The 17,347-nt window shown below is 37.6% G+C and overlaps 1 protein-coding gene and 1 long non-coding RNA gene across 3 annotated transcripts in view; both read left to right on the forward strand.

Annotated features, from left to right (window-relative positions):
* Positions 1-16,921, forward strand: part of LOC131224669 (receptor-like protein EIX2) — a 67,641-nt gene extending 50,720 nt beyond the window's left edge. The window contains exon 2 of one of the 2 annotated variants that reach the window (XM_058219951.1): positions 14,995-16,921. In XM_058219951.1, coding sequence (XP_058075934.1) covers positions 14,995-16,914 — 1,920 coding nt within the window. In that variant the 3' untranslated portion in view covers positions 16,915-16,921. Of the gene's footprint in view, positions 1-14,464 lie in introns of both variants that reach the window. The other variant, XM_058219950.1, reaches the window with a different exon arrangement.
* LOC131224674 (uncharacterized) lies at positions 5,500-8,927 on the forward strand. The gene is made up of 7 exons (XR_009161116.1): positions 5,500-5,656; positions 5,970-6,041; positions 6,168-6,213; positions 6,301-6,367; positions 8,173-8,213; positions 8,380-8,621; positions 8,691-8,927. It is a non-coding gene; the product is annotated as an uncharacterized LOC131224674 (long non-coding RNA).
* Positions 16,922-17,347: the final 426 nt, after the last annotated feature.

Genomic DNA, 17,347 nt, shown 5'->3' on the forward strand with positions numbered 1-17,347 from the left:
TTTAACAATGTTTGAGAAAAAAATTAGATTTTGAAAAAGTAAAAATCGTGATTTAATAAAAATCTATTTTGTGGGAACAAAAAAGAATATTTAATAAAGTTGATAAATTTGAAAAAAAAAAAAAAAGCATTTGATTTTGAGAAAAAATAATATCCTGAAAAAGAAAATTAAAAATATATTTTTAAAATGTGAAAATTTTCACAATGTTGAAAAATGAAAATATTTTTAAAAAGAAAATGAGAGTTTGAAATATGAAGGAAAAAAAAATGTGAAGTTCAATAAAAATTGACGAGTTCAAATAAAATGCTTTTAAAAAAATGGAGAAGTGAAAAAGAATTGAAAATATTAAGATAAAACAATATTAAAAAATCGATACTTTATCAAAAAACAAACATTTTGAAACGAAAAATAAATAAGTTGAAAAATTTTGTGATTTTGAAAAATAATTGAAAATGTTCAAAATTCGAAATTAAAAGAAAAGGTTATTTATAAAAACACTAAGATTTTGAAAAAATATATATAATTTTAAAATAAAAATTGAAAAGTTGAAAACAACATGATGCTTTTGAAGGAAAAAAATCGGCATTTTGGAATTTTTGGGAAAAAAAATAAGAAATTGTGAAAATTTAAGATATTTTGAAAATAAAAATTCAGAATTTGTATTTTAATTTATTTTTTGAAGTATTTTATAATAAAAATGATATTTTGTTAAAAGTTTTCAAAGAAAAATTAAGAGTAAAAAAATATACGTTTTGAAAAAAAAAATATTATTTTTAAATGGAAATTGAAATTCATCTGTGAAAAAAATATTTTTTAATAAATTATTAGGCACATCCACTAATTGAACATTTAACCGTTTTTGGACAATCAAAATAGTCCAAATTGAAGAGTAAATAACTTCATATGTTTAAATCAAATTTCACTGAAATTGTTAATCAATCTTGTATACCTAATACCTTTCTCACATATAGCTAGCCTAATTGGGGCGAGTAACTAGTCAAATTGAGGTATTGGTCAATAAAATAGAGTGAATGGATTATACATATAAAATGGGCTAAATATTATTGTCAAAATTGTGACCCAACTTGTTGACCTTGCGAGAACCTACGAATTGATGTTAATAAGTTTTGTGGGCCCCATCATGATGTATGTCGAACATCAACACCATGCATTTAATGTACCCCCTTTAGGTTATGAGATATCTCAAAAATCATCCATAAATGAAACTTAGATGGGCCATACCATCTAAAACCATGTCAAGACATCTTAAAAAATATAAAAGCACTTGGTGGGGCCCACACGAGTTTTGGATGCGGTTAAAACTTGGTCTGACCCCTCATCCAAGTGGGACACACATAATGAGTGGGTTGGATATATGAATCACATTAAGGCAAGTCCAATATCTGATTAAGAATGTTTTAAGAAAACCCCTATACATTTAGGTGAGTTAGTCATTACCCTTACCAGAGTAAACTCTGTGGGGTCCACCATTATTTATTTATTTTATCCACTCTATTTATCCATATTAACAGATAATTTGAGGTCTAAAGAACAAAAATGAAACATATACAAAGCTCAAGTGGACCACACCACATGAAAAAGTGTGATTGAACCTCTACCATTGAAAAATTCTTGGAGGCCATAGAAGTTTTGGATCAAGTTGATGTTTGTGTTTTCTCTTCATTCATATATATTTGATATTATGAATATGTTGAATGGCAAATAAATGTTACTATGGGCCCAAGGAAGGTATCAATGGTGGAAATCATTATTTCATATTGTTTCGAGTGGCATAGTCCACTTGAGTTTTGGATTTATCAAAAATTTGGGATCAACCCACACTGTTCATCCATTTTTCAAGATCATTTCAGAGAATTATTCAAAAAATGAATCATATCCAAAGATTAAATGGACTGCACCACAAATACCAGCATTGATGGGAACCGATTGGCTACTTCCCTACCACCTGCTCGTTGTATTCAGTGCTATGTGGGCCCCACCATGATGTATGTATTTCATCCATTATGTTCATCCATTTTTACCGATCATTTTAGGGCTTGATCGAGAAAATGATAGGGATATAAACCTAAGGTGGACCACATCATAGAAAACAATATTGATTGGATATCCACCATTAAAATCCTCTTAAGGCCCACAGTATTGTTTATTTGACATCCAATCCGTTGATTAGATCATACAGGCCCTGATGAAGGGATAAAAAACAAAGATCAGAATGATCCAAAACTTTTATGGCCCCCAAAAGGGTTTCAGTGGTAGACGTTCAATCCCCCACTGCTTTTTTCAGTGTGGTCCACTTGATAGTTAGATTTGTCTTATTTTTTGTCTCAAGCCTTATGACGAGCTCACCATATGGATTGACGGTTTGGATATAACACATACCTCATGATAGGACCCACATAACTTGCTGACGTCACCCAGCCCCCTCTCTCACGAGCGCGGATGGGCTACTGTCTAAGTTGAGTAGAGAGGCTGCTACTGAAGTGACGTCACCAAGTTCTGTGGGCCCCATCATGATATATGTTTTGTATCCACACCGTCCATCCATCTGGAGAGATCATTTTAGGGTAAGATCCAAAGAATAAGTCACATCCAAAGCTCCAGTGGACCCCACCAGAGAAGACAGTGGGGAGAGTGACACCACCATTAAAACCTTCTAAAGTCCAAAAAGGTTTTATATCAAGCTGATATTTGTGTTTTCCCTTCTTTAATGTCTTTGTTAACTTTTAAACAAGTTAGATTTTGAAAAAACATCATGGTGGGCCTTAGGAAGGTTTCAACGGTGGGCATCAATCTTCCCACTGTTTTCTTTGGTGGGGTCCAGTAAAGCTATGGATCTGCCTCGTTCTCTGGGTCATGCCTTAAAATAATATATCCAAATGAATGGACGTTGTGGATACAACACATACATCATAGTGGGGTCCACGGAACTTAGTGACGCCACTTCAGTAGCGAGTCTCGCTACTCAACCTGTCAGTATCTAATCCGTGTCCCTCACGAGCGGATTAGGGCGCCGGCCCCCCTCTCTCGTTTGAGCTTTTGAGGCCCACAGTACTGTTTGAACCCCTCTCTCATACGCTCTCCTCTCTCCCTTCCCACAAATCTCTCCTTCCTCTCTCTCTTCCTGTCGATCTCTCTCCCTCCTCTCTCTTCCTGTCGGTCTCTCTCTCTCTCCTCTCTCTCTTCATGGTGAAAATCTGGTGGCTCGCCTGATGGAAAAGGTGGAGTTGAAGCTCGGGTTAAATCAGATTCACACAGGTGAAAGTATTTCTTTCTCTCTCTCTCAATCTCTCTCAATATTAATGCCGATTTAGGAATTTGGGAGTCAGTAGTTTGTAGATTCCCGATTTGAATGTGGACCCTTATTTCAGGATCTGGAGATTTTAGAGTTTACAGATTTGATGGACCCCAAATTGGGGATTTAGGGATTTTAGGATTTTGGGGATTTTCGGACTTTTAAAATTGGGGATTTTCTGATTTTGCAAATTGGGGATTTTCTGATTTTACAAATTGGGATTTTCTGATTTTACAGATTTTTTTTTTTTTTTTTTTTTTAAATTTTTTTAACATTCTGTTGCTGTTCTCTTTCTAATTTTCACGATGGATCCTAAAAATCAAGGCCACGCCACAAGGAATAGTGTCAAATCATGCTAAATTTACTATATATGGCCAAGTTGAGTCTTGGAATATCCTGATTTTCGGGGAATCCATTCATCCTTGTGTGGCAAATCATATAAGTAGAATGGATGGCATATAAATATCAAGGTGGAACCTGCATGTACTTTGGACGATTTTGGTGGTGGGAATTACTATTTCAACTGTTCCCCGACAGGTGTTGTCTTTGGTTTTGGAAGATTTTGGGTACCACCCACTCCGCATGGTCCATATAGGCAATTTGGATCATTGCAGCATGCCCTGGATCTAGCTGCAGTTAGCGGTGAAACTTGGACAGGTGGATTTGGATTGAAGATGGATCTAGCAGTGCAACATGTCCTCCTTACACACAGTAGAGATGTGAAAGATGGAGGAAACGTATGTATACTTAGAGAAAGCAGTTAATTGTGTCTACTGTATAATATAATCATATTTTTTTTCCAATGGTTTAAACATTGCATTATCTCATTTGGCATCTCTACTCTAATGGAATAAGAACTTATAAAATAAGAGCTACTCTAATAACCTCTTTTTGTTCTAACAGTTGTTTTAAATAAGCTCATTTGGTAAAATTACTTCTTCAAATCTGAAAACAGCTCTTATTTAAAATAAGCATGCTTGGTAACATGTTGAAATAAGGGCATTTTTAAGGGTAGTAGATATCATTTAAAAAAAAATAAAAAAATAAAAATTACAACATGGCTGTGTGTTGATTCATTTAAGAACCTCCTTTTTATTTATTTTTTTGCAGGGTTTGAAGATAGAAAAAAAAAGTTTGAATCATTAACCTTGATCATCAATCATTTAGGCCCCACGTTTGATTGATAATAACTCTTGGGAAGTACTTTGATTGGATGAATCCAGCCATTTGATCAGTGGTCATTGATCAAATGGCTTGCATTTTTGTTGTCAATTACGTGGGTGGAGAAAAACATGAGAATCACACCCACTTTTCAATGATCTAACAGTTACACTTTAGAAGTGGGCAATGTTCTCTTCTCTAAGTAACTGATATGCTACTCTCAGCTTATCCTTTTGTAACTGATATGCTAGAGAACACAAAGCTGAACTACACTTTGCGGGGAACAAAGTATAAGGAATGTTCAAAAGAGTTGCATTGATAAGCTTTGTGGGCCAGATTGTGCATTCTTGTTTGCCAAACATCTTTCAGGAAATTTTACATCTGTGATTTATCACAATCCTATGGTTGAAGTATGAGCTTCAGAAGTTTCAGTCTAATAACCAAGAAAATTCAGGCATTTTGATTTCCTGTTAGATATCCATGTGTAGTGTCAGCTTTATTTGGACTAGTATTCATATTTAGATTAATCAACACAAAATTCTGTTACTAGTTAAAGATTACTGCTCCCAATTCCCAAGACAGCAACTGTGATACTGCCAAACTGTGATACACAAAATTCTGCCTTTGTGAGCTAACTCCAAGAATGATTTCGATAATGTTGAAAGGAGTACATGCTCTCTTTGTTGCAAGGTGGATAGATATAAATGAGCTATTTAGGTGCATTTTTTTTTTTAAATCTTTCCACAAAACCAGTGAATAAGACTTCCCTTTTTCAACCAATAATTAGGACTTGGCTCAGGCAATTTACATAACTCTGCTTTATGGGCTCCCATCCCATGTGAAATATTGAATATCACGGCACTATTATATCGTCTTTAACCATGTAGAGCGTCATGATTGATTTATGCTTTATAATGAGGCATGTTGGCTTTTATATAAAAGTTGTGCTGCCATGTTTGGATATGAATTTGTTGCTCAAATTTACTAAAACTTTTCCTTTTTGGCTATCATGAATGTTTTGATGGGTGGCTTCCAGTGTTATATGACACTTCCAAGGCAACATATGAGCTCATTCAAAAGATACTACTTACAGGACTGGAGCCTGGAGCTGTTGATGTGTTTCTTGATTTCATTTACTACTCAGGTGGTCCTCTACCTGACGAACTGCTCACCCAAGTTAAGGTTAGGCATCACCCCACATGATGTCAAATTCTATTTCTTTTAGCCTTTCGGTTCCTCCAATTCATGAAGCTGGTTCTACATTTCTATGTATTGTTTTCTTCTTTCTTTGAAGTCAAGGTTTATGTGTTATTTTGTTGATATAATTTAGAAAATTTTCTGCATCAGTATGCGATCGTTCTTCAAAGCATTTTCTTTTATAAGATGTTATCAGTTGTTCTTTATCTTTATTCAATTTCCTAAGTGCTATTCAATTTTTGCTCATGCCTCATCTTGAACTAAGTTTTTTCTAATGGAGTTATTTTGTTATAACCAGGGAGTTCATGTTTTAGAGGACTTTGTTGCCGAGCAATTGAGGTCCATGATTTCTGATATGTAGGTTGCTGTGGTAAGTGACAAGCACTCAAAAGCAAGTTATGATAATGATGGTGGAAAAGGATTCATGTGGCTGACCCCAATTAGTTGGGATAAGGCTTAAATGATGATAATGATGGTCTTCCTTATTTTGCTTTAGGTCACTCAGGTTGGCAGCTGGTATACAGGAAGTCAAAGTTGAAATGGTAATTGGTTTCCTTTATTCGCTCCCTTTTTATACATGCAAATTGATTTTCACATTCTGTCCTTCATTTGATATGATTGTGTGCCAGAAAATGATGCCCATCCCAAGCATTACAACAAATATGATGTTGAACTGTGGTGCCAATTATTTCTATTGTTAGTTATTATGTTGGAGGTAACTTCGATTTTTTCCAGCTAGCGATATTGAGGGATTCATTGAGCTAACTGGATTGTATACAGGAACAAGGGTCCATTCAGCTGCAAGTCTACTTATACTTCTAAGATGTGAAACTATAGATGAGCCTGAGTCTCTTCTTTGTTTCTTATCTTTGTTGATTTGTCCTAGGTTCCATTGTCTTTCATAAGGTTGATAAATTATTAGATATGGTGGCAAGGCAGCTCAATTGAGTAGTTGCCTTGTAACCTTGCATGCTTGCATTGATGTCTTCATCCTTGAACAAGCTTTGCATTGATGTCTTTATTTTGCACCCATGTATGTGAGTGGATAAGTGATGCCATTCTTGTAAAAATTTTGCAAACCATATTTGTTGTTAGTTTGTTTTGATTCATTTTTGTCCTTACACTCGGGTTTTTCTTTTGCTTTTGAAGGTTTGCCAGGACGTTTTTACATGGAAAATGCAAACGGAAATCTTGTCGATACTCTCATGTTTTATAGCTCATGGAATGCCTCAGGTCAAAGATGCATACTTATGATTTCTTCATTGTGATCTGGAAATTTTCATTTGTATTGTTTCATGTCTTCTCTTTAAGCCTGCTGTGTATTTCTTGTTTAACAAAAAATTATTTCATTCGCTTAACAATTAGATGAATGTAGTAAGTAGTAACTATGAGTTGGTTCTCCATGGATGGTGCTCTTTGAGGCAACATTTAGGTCTCAAGTGTGATCCCAATTTACCTATCCACAGAAAAAAAGGGGAGGAAACTACTATTTGGTGGAATATACAATATATTGGAGTTGTTCTCCTATGCTTTATTGGCATGGAGGGAGGGGCTGGAGCTGGCTGGACCTTGTGATATTAAGAAATAATTCGAGTATTAAAAAATTATGTGTCTTAATGCTTTCTAAATGTCCAACCAAGTCTTAAAAATTGATATAACAGAAAATATTAATCCAAACATGAAAACATGACACAACAGTTTCATGTTTTTATGTTTTATTTGGAGATGTGCAACATTTTACCTCTCTGTCTGAGTTACAGTTCATTTGCAGCAACATGGAGCACCTATGAAGTCTCCTGGTTCTCGGCGTCAACTTCGAGATGGTACGTTGTAAGGTCATAGGATCCAGCTGCCTATTTTGTTTTCTAAGATGTTTATGTTTTGCTTGTAATTTCAATTGATGCTTCTGTTGGTGATTGGAGCATCGTGATGCTTTTATGTGATTAGATTCCCATAGTTCACTAATTTTTCATGTTCAACTTGAATATAAAGAAATTGTTGCTTAGTTTATATTTGCACTCAACAACACATGTTAGAGCTGGAATTGAACATGGATGCTTTACTCTAGGAAAGCATTGATAGGTTGTCCCAACGACATATCCAGATTCCTCTGTTTCTCTCTGTTTTCTTCAGCTCTGCTCTTGAAAAAAGAAAAAAAAAAAAAGTTGTTGTCCCAACCAACATTAGATCAGATTAGTTTTGTAGGAAACCAGAAGCCCATGTCCAACCATGGCATTCCAACCATAGACCTGTCAAAACCCGAGTCCAAAACTCTTGTGAAAGCCTGTGAAGAGTTTGGATTCTTCAACCATGGCATTCCATTAGAGTTCATCGATAGGTTGGGAGCTGAGGTTGTGAAGTTCTCCTTACCTCAACCTGAGAAGGAAAAAGCTGGCCCTGCTAATCCGTTTGGGTATGGAAACAATAGGATTGGACCCAATGGTGATGTGGGCTGGATTGAGTATCTCCTCTTTCAAACCAATGCCAATTCCATTTCTTAGAGATCTTGGGCCATTTCTAGAGAAAACCCAGAAATCTTTTGGTAAGAAAATCCAACCATTTTCTCTTGCAGCTCAAACCCAATTGCATTTTTCAAATAGCATTAGCTATTTATAGCTACGATTCTTCAACTTGGAGCTTTTGTTTTTATGCAATAATACTTCATGTTTTGATGAAATGACCTTTTTTTTTGGTGGGTTATTTTTCAGCTCTGCTGTGAGTGATTACATATCAGCTGTGAAGAAATTAGCTTGTGGAGTTCTTGAATCTTTAACTGAAGGGCTGAAGGTTGAACCAAGCTTAACTGGTTTTGGAGAACACTGACCCTCAGATAATATCAGTTCTGAGATCAAACAATACATCAGGCCTTCAAATCTCTCTCAGTGATGGGAGCTGGGTTTCAGTCCCACCTGACCACAACTCCTTTGTCATTGTTGGTGATTCCTTGCAGGTATAAATCTGCATAATGATGCTTCTTTTTCTTCTTTCTATTTAATTCCCAAGTGTCTCTGTTTTGAAGAATGGGCTTAATATGGTGGACCCAATTGAGAATGGGAGAGCAGCAGTATTGCAAGAGTAGTGGTGAAGTACAGTTGCCATCTCTGGAAGGAGGCTAGGTTGCTTGGAGTTGTTTGAATCATGGGATGAGGCATCAACCTTCACGTTGCTAACCATGTAATCCTTGTTGACGGTTCGTGGAACCCTACTTATGATCTTCAGGCTCAGGTTTGGAGGTATGACATAATCGAGATATTTATTTTCTAAAAAAAATTAATGCTTAATCTTTTGGAGCGCAGTTTTGTTGTTGTTGTTCTTTATTTCTAAAATGTATTGCTTTCTTGCAGGTATAGGCAAACAAAGCCCATTTATGTATATCGTTTGATGGCACATGGAACTATGGACGATAAAATATATAAACGGCAGGTACAGACAAAACATGACTACTAATAAATGATGTGTATGAGGCTTTACGTACCATCACATAGTGAATAAACTCTATATCTCATTTTATTTTCAAATCTTTCTTCTACAATCAAAGTTTGGAAGAAAATGTTTTTTTTTTCGTGTGATTTTTTGTTACTGCAACAGGTGACAGGAGAGGGACTTGGCTGTTAAGGGTGGTTGATAGGCAACAAATACATCGGACCATTTTTAAGGTCTTGCATCTCTTGGATTTGTATTTTAATTGATGGAACATAATTATGATGATCATTTGTTAAGTTTTCAGGGAAAATGATATTCTTTACATTATCTTATTTCATCAGTAGCGGACCTAATTTTGGCTATTTACTATATATTTAGATCAGTTACTTATTTAGCCTTTTGAGCATCCAAACACATTGATATTTAGTCTAGTTTCATATTCAGCCCAATCTTGTGAATGTGTTTCTTATTAAACAATCTTGTGAATTATTTTTTGAATGACTATCAGGTGTAAGATATTAAAAAAAAAAAAAAAAAACGAAAATCTGATATATGTTTTTAAAATAAAGATATTTTAGCGACGGACTAAATCCGTCGTTAATTTCTGAACGTTGAAACAAACGACGGATTTGAGGTCCGTCGCTCTACTCATGATAGCGACGGACCTTATCCGTCGCTAATATTTTTAATGACGACGAATTTTTCGAATTTCAGCGACGGATTTTTTATTTTTTGCAACGGATTTTATCCGTCGCTACTATGCGACGGACCTTATCCGTCGCAGATTAAACGACGGATATTCTCCGTCGAAAATAAAAAACGACCCAGTAAACAGCGACGGACCAGGCAACGGACGAAATCCGTCGTTTGGCGTAGTGTGTGTCATCGAATTATTGGGCAAAGTTGTACATAGATGCGTATCTGCGGATTTGTTTCCGATTTCGATTGTGATTCTCATATATGCCATTGAATTATCAGACCTTCCCTATTCTATCTTTGTCATGAAAGTGTCCACGACCCACTCTACATCGCATATGGAGCTCTTTTGTAAGGTGAATGCATATTCGCCTTTGCTAATAGCAATCCTTATGGTGGTGCTCAACATTAAGTGATTACTCGGTGATTAAGCCACTGAAATTATCTGTCCCACTGCAAGTGGCCCATGCACACAAAAATCACTAAGAACTTTTCCAGCCCCTTCAATACGTAAACAATTAAGGAAAGAAAATGCATACATTGCACACGTGGCATACAAGTAGTCAAACTAAACTGTCCAAATTAGGGTATCCAATGTAGATGTACTCTTAACAAAAATTATGCTTATTTGATTAAAAATAAAAAAGAATTTATCTATCTTATTAATTTCCACAAACAAGACTCCAAGAATCAGAGGTTAGGATGGTTCAACCAATATAATCTTGGGATTGTAACTTTGCTACGGTAGGCTGCATAATCATGTTATTTTATTTGATTTAATGTATGCCACATTTATAATTTTTAAGTTCTTATGTATCAAGCTCAACCGCAGCCTGAGTTTCATGTAATTTCCCTTCTTATAGACCGTTGGCAGCTGAGCCACACACATTTGGAAGTTAATAAAAAAATGACCAATGGTGTATCAGACTAATCAGGTACAGGACAGGAACACCGTTTGTGATGGAAGAGGATAGGCTGGTGTACCACACACCGGACGCGGATTGCATCCTACCCCCGCTCGGATGGTAATCCGTCCGGGCAAGGCTATGTGGGGCCCACTGTGATGTAAGTCTTTTATCCAATCTGTTAATTGCTTTTCTCAGATCATTTTAAAGCATGTACGTAAAATTGAAATAGGTCCACAGCTCTAGTGGACCACACCGAAGGAAGCTACAGTGATACTGACACCCACCATTGAAACCTTTCGAAGGGCACCATAATGTTTTGTTTTTTTTTAATCATCCAACCTATTAATAAGGTCATGTAGATGTGGATGAAGTGGAAAAACAAATATTAGCTTGATCCGAAACTTCTCCAACTCCCAAGAAGTTTTTAATGGTGGACATTAAATCCCCACCTTGTTCATTGTTTGGCTCGTACCTTAAAATGATCCGAGAAAAGCAATTAACGAATGGGATAAAACGCTTACATCACGAGGGCCCCATAGAGCCCTGCCCTGACAGAATCCGCATCCACCACACACCAGCTATATAGCTGGTGTAGATATGCGTTGTGCCAGGACGAGTGCCGATGCGGCTCGAGCTCCAAGGTGTACGAGGGTTCAAATGAGATCAAAGGTACATGGCCTCACAATGATGTATTTATTATATTTATACGGTTCATCCATTTTTCGAGATCATTTTAGAGAATCAGACAAAAAATAAATCATATCTAAAACTCAAATGGACCACACTAAAAATAGCAGACAGGATAATGATTTTCACCGTTAAAATAGGAAAAAAGATATGGATGAATATGAAAAACAAATTTCATATTAATCCAAAACCTCTGTGACGCACAAAAGGGTTTCAATGGTAGGCATTCAATCCCCCACTTCTTTTTTTTTTTTTTTTTTGGCAGTGTGGTCAAGTTGATCTTTAGATTTGTCTTATTTTTCAGCTCAGGCCTTAAGACGAGCTCGCCAAATGGATGGACGGTTTGGATTATAACACATACCTCATGATTTGACCCACAGAACTTGCTGACCTATCTACTTCAGTAATACAGCTGGTGTGTGGTACACCAGCCAATCCGCTTCCGTTTGCTAACCAGGGAAAATCTTTGACAGGAATTTCCTGCTACTGGGAAGCTAGGTAGGGCCCAGCATGATTTCTGCGAGAGATCCATCCTGTCCTTCCGTTTTTTCAAATCATGTTATGACATGGCAAAAAATGAAATAGAACCAAGACTCAAGTGGGCCACATGACAGAAAACAGCGAGGATTGAATTTCCACCTTTAAAATATTGGTGGTGCCACAGAAGTTTTAGATCAGGCTAATATTTTCTATTATTTCAGTTCATCCCAGTAAGAATGATTCCTAAAAATGAAATAGAACCAAGACTCAAGTGGGCCACATGACAGAAAACAGTTAGGACTGAATTTCCATCTTTAAAATATTGGTGGTGCCATAGAAGTTTTAGATGAGGCTAATATTTCTATTATTCCAGTTCATCCGAATAAGAATGACCTTATGAACAGTATGGATGCAACATCACGGTGGACTACAGTGGGGTTTCAATGGTAGGCACTTTCCTAACCATTTCTTTCCGTGTGCAGCCCACTTAAGTTGTGAACCTCCCTTATTTTCGGGTCATGTGAGGAGGATGGATTTCTCAAAAACATAACAGAACAGTGGGGCCCATCTAACTTCCTTTCATGTGAATGGCTTTGGCAGGACGAGTCAACTGGTGCAAGAGCGCAACTTGGGTGAGAATCAGGAACCACCTATGTGAGTTGGAACCTAAAAGGGCCCACCTTGATGCATGAATTGCCTATCTACGCTGTTCATCAGCTTGTTTTATGCCATGGTCCAAAAACGAAGAAGATAAAAGTTTCAGGTGGACTACACTCAGGAAACAATGATTATTGACCATTGAAAACCTTTCGTTGGATAAAAATGTTTTATATCAAGCTGATATTTGTTTTCGTATTTCATCTAGATATGTAAAACATTATCAATAGGTTGGATGGTCAATAAACATTACGGCCGATGAAGCTTTGAATGGAGGAAGTTTGATTACTATTATGTCCTCTGGTGTAGTCCATCTAAAACTTTTATTTGGCTTCATTTTTAGGACTATATTTTAAAATAATTTGTAAAAACAGATGGACCGCGTGGATAAAACAATGCAAAATTTGAGGTGTGCCCTACCGTTAGTGTCTCACCTACATAGCTGGCTCCGGTGATTCCCACTTAGGCTCCCATGAGTATGATGCATTTTCCTTACACCCATTCTACCCATCCATGTTGAAAGCTCATTATATAAAATGGTACAAAAAATGAAGTAGATCCAGATCTCATGTGAAACACACCACATGAAATAATCTTGATCGAATCCCCACCATTAAAAGCTTGATGGGGTCGACCAAAATGCTTATTGTTGATCCGCCTTTTGATAAGGTCACAAAGACCTGGATGAAGGGGCGAAACTTTTGTAGCCCTGGTGAAGTTTTTAATGGTCAATTATCATTTATTTTTCTATAAAGAGTCCACCTAAGATTTGAATCCCCTTCATTGTGTGAATATGGCACTCTTTCTGATTTCCCTTCATTTAAATGGTTACGTGAGTTTAAGAGAAGGTTGGATGACTAAAAAAAATTGGAGTAGGAATCAGCAAGTTTTCAAAGGGTGGCCATACAATCCCCACTCTTGAGCTTTGAATCTTCCTATTTCTTAGCTTATAAATGAGCTGGCAAGGATCCTTACTCTTTGATCCGGTGGTGAAATTCCACTAGCGTGAGTGTGTGGAGTGTGTGTAAATTTATTTATTTATTTATTTTTATTTATTTTGTTTTAAAGTTGGCAAAATGCATGTACGGTGGGGAGAAATCACAAACATCAAGGTGGGCCCACAAAGCTTTGACGCCAGCTAGTCCGCAAGCACTGTGGAGACGGTTGGCCTTATCATGAAGATCACCTTAAAAAAATCAATCCGGTCCACTAATTAGGCAGACGTACCATTTAGATCAACGGTTTGGATGAAGAAGGCATGGCCCCAGTTGTTCAAAGAAAGGGGTAAGAAGACTCTGTATGTCCTCGTTTTGAGGACCAGACTGGCACTTCCCTCCACTGTTTCTCAGAAATCGTACATACAGCTGTCCACCTTTCCGTACTATGGACCCCAAAATGGATGGACGATGATCCTTGTCCCCAAGATGTGCTAAGGAACTTGATAAACGGTTTGGATGTCTTAGACGATCAAGATGCCAGAGACTTGCCTTGTCAAGAGCGGAATCGGATTGGTTAGGATTGCTTGATCAGTGTTAAGAGAAAATGGTGGTGAACTAGCATGATTGATGTGTGCGGTCTTCAGATCTTATAAATTAAGGAGAGCGGAAGGAGAAATCAGCAAAGAATCAATTTCCCTTTTCTAGAGCAGAGAGAAAAGGAATGGAGAGTTGTTATTCTCAGCAGAGAAGATTTCTTATTTCTGTCTTTGTTTTAAATGTATTAATATATTGGGGAGGATATTGGAAGGTGAGTGGTTGCTTCGATTCCGAGAGAAAATCTCTCACCACCTTTCGGAAGGCTCTCAACGATTCCTTCAATATTCTCTCTTCATGGGATGATGATGCCTCTGACTGCTGCAATTGGAGAGGTATTACCTGCCACAACATAACTGGGTTTGTTCTTAAACTCGACCTCCATGTCAAGGACTCCCGCCTCGGACTAGGTGGCAGAATTGATCCAGCTCTGGTTCAACTGAAGCATCTTCAGTTCTTGGACTTGAGCTCGAATGCTTTTAATGGCGCACCAATTCCAGATTTCCTGGGTTCAATGAAGGAGTTGAGGCATTTGAACTTGTCAGATGCAGGGTTCAGCGGGAGAATCCCTCGTCAGCTTGGAAACCTCACTAAACTCATTTCCCTGAAGCTTTCTTCACCTTCTTTGAGTGCCAAAAACCTTTGGTGGTTGACAAGCCTACCTTCTCTCACTTACCTCGACATGTCTTTTGTGAACCTTTCCATGGCAAGCCATGATTGGGTGCACGTAATGAACATGTCTCCTTCCCTCGTTGAGTTGTACCTATGGAACTGTGGTCTTTCATATATTTCTCCAACTCTTCCTTCTGTTAATTTCACATCTGTCCGTGTCCTCGATCTCAGTGAGAACAACTTCAATTCTAGCATTCCAAACTGGATAGCTAACATTAGTAGCCTCGTGTCCTTGTATCTCTTAGGTAACAACTTTCATGGTGATCAGGTTCCTTATCGATTTTCACAACTTCCTAACTTGGAAGAGTTGGGGTTGGGATCAACTGATGATAACCTCAGGGTTGATTGGTCAGAGTTCCTTGAAGGCAGCTGGAGGAAGCTGAAGATACTTCATCTATCTTTCAGTCAGCTGCATGGAGGAATCCCCAACTCTATTGGGAATATTATCTCACTTGAGTCTCTCTCTTTGTCATTCAGTGAGAATATAACGGGTAGCATTCCAAGAGCCATAACTAAGCTTATCAATTTAGAGATCCTGTCATTGTACGGATACCAAATGCATGCGGCCATTCCTGATTGCTTATATGAGCTAAAAAATCTTAAAAGCCTTTCTCTATCCGATTGCATGCTGACAGGCCCAATCCCTGCAGCTCGTCTTGGAGGATTGTCTTCCTTAGAAGAACTAGATCTCTCAGGGAATCAGTTGAATGGGAATATCCCTGCAGCTCTTGGAGGATTGTCTTCCTTGCTATATTTATCTCTCCGTGGGAATCAGTTGAATGGGAATATCCCTGCTTCTCTTGGAGGATTGTCTTCCTTGGAAGAATTAATTCTCTCGGGGAATCAGTTGAATGGAAATATCCCTGCAGCTCTTGGAGGATTGTCTTCCTTGGAATATTTAGACCTTTCAGTGAATCAGTTGAATGGGAATATCCCTGCAGCTCTTGGAGGATTGTCTTCCTTGCTATATTTATCTCTCCGTGGGAATCAGTTGAATGGGAATATCCCTGCTTCTCTTGGAGGATTGTCTTCCTTGGAAGAATTATTTCTCTCGAGGAATCAGTTGAATGGAAATATCCCTGCAGCTCTTGGAGGATTGTCTTCCTTACGAGATTTATCTCTCCGTGGGAATCAGTTGAATGGGACAATCCCAACAACTTTAGGACAACTTTCTAACTTGTATTGGCTTGACCTCTCTCACAACTCCTTGACAGGAAACGTGTCTGAAAGTGTTTTTGAAAACCTCAAAAAGTTGAGGTACTTAATTTTGTCTTCCAATTCTTTGGTTTTTGATCCACACTCTGATTGGGCCCCTCCATTTCAGCTTTCCCATATTTACTTAGGATCATGTCATTTAGGTCCTCGATTTCCTCCGTGGCTACGAACACAAAAATACGTAGAGATTTTGGATCTCTCTAACACAACCATCTCTGGCGTCATCCCCACCTGGTTTTGGGATTTAACACCCCAACTTCTTTTCCTACGCCTTTCAAATAACCAGATTTTTGGCCAATTGCCCAGCCCTTTAAAAATGCATCCTCAGGCCTCCATTGATTTGAGTTTGAATCATTTCAATGGTCCCATACCCTGCATATTGAATGGAGCCAGAGTACTTGATCTCTCCAACAATCAATTTTCTGGGCCAATCCCACCCAATTTTACATCCACAATGCAGTATTTGGAAATCTTTTCTGCCAAAGGTAACCAAATCAGTGGCATGATTCCCTCATTCATTGAAGGAATGAATTCCTTAACTGTCCTTGATCTTTCCCGTAACAATATTGGTGGTATCATTCCATTGAGTTTGGGTAATTGCGTAGCACTTGAGGCACTTGATTTGAGCAAGAACAGGTTATCCGGAGGAATACCCATGTCTTTGGGTCTATTACGTCAACTCCAATCAATGCACCTGAGCAACAATAACCTATCAGGAGAAATCCCTTCATCTTTGAAGAAATGTACTAGTTTGGAGACTCTCGACCTTGGACACAACAATTTCTCAGGTTATATTCCCACTTGGATTGGAAAAAGCTTTTCAGCTTTAAGAATTATGAGTTTACGATCAAATATGTTTACTGGCAACATCCCGGCACAAATGTCAAACCTGACTTCTCTTCAGATCCTCGATGTGGGACAAAATTGTTTATCTGGTTCAATTCCCAAAGTTTTGAAGATCTCATGGCCATGAAGAGGACAAACCTCAATCTTTCCTATGGAGGGATAGGAACATCATATTACGAGGAAAACTTGTTTTTATCAATGAAGGGGCTAATGCTTGAATACACTAGAACAATTTCACTTGTTACATGCATGGACCTTTCAAGAAATAACTTATCTGGAGAGATCCCAAAAGGACTCACAAGTCTTTTAGGATTGCGAGTCTTAAACTTTTCGGAAAACCATTTGACCGGAAAGATCCCAGACATGATTGGTAAATTGACATTGCTAGAGTCTCTTGATTTCTCAAAAAATCAGTTTTCAAGTACAATTCCTCAGAGCATGTCAAATTTAACTTTTCTAAGTTACTTGAACTTGTCATTTAACAACTTGTGGGGGGAAATTCCATCTGGAAATCAGCTCCAAACATTTCAAGATCCTTCTATTTATATGGGCAACAACAG

The sequence above is a fragment of the Magnolia sinica genome, chromosome 14 (genome assembly GCF_029962835.1).
Source record: "Magnolia sinica isolate HGM2019 chromosome 14, MsV1, whole genome shotgun sequence".
Lineage (NCBI taxonomy): Eukaryota > Viridiplantae > Streptophyta > Magnoliopsida > Magnoliales > Magnoliaceae > Magnolia > Magnolia sinica.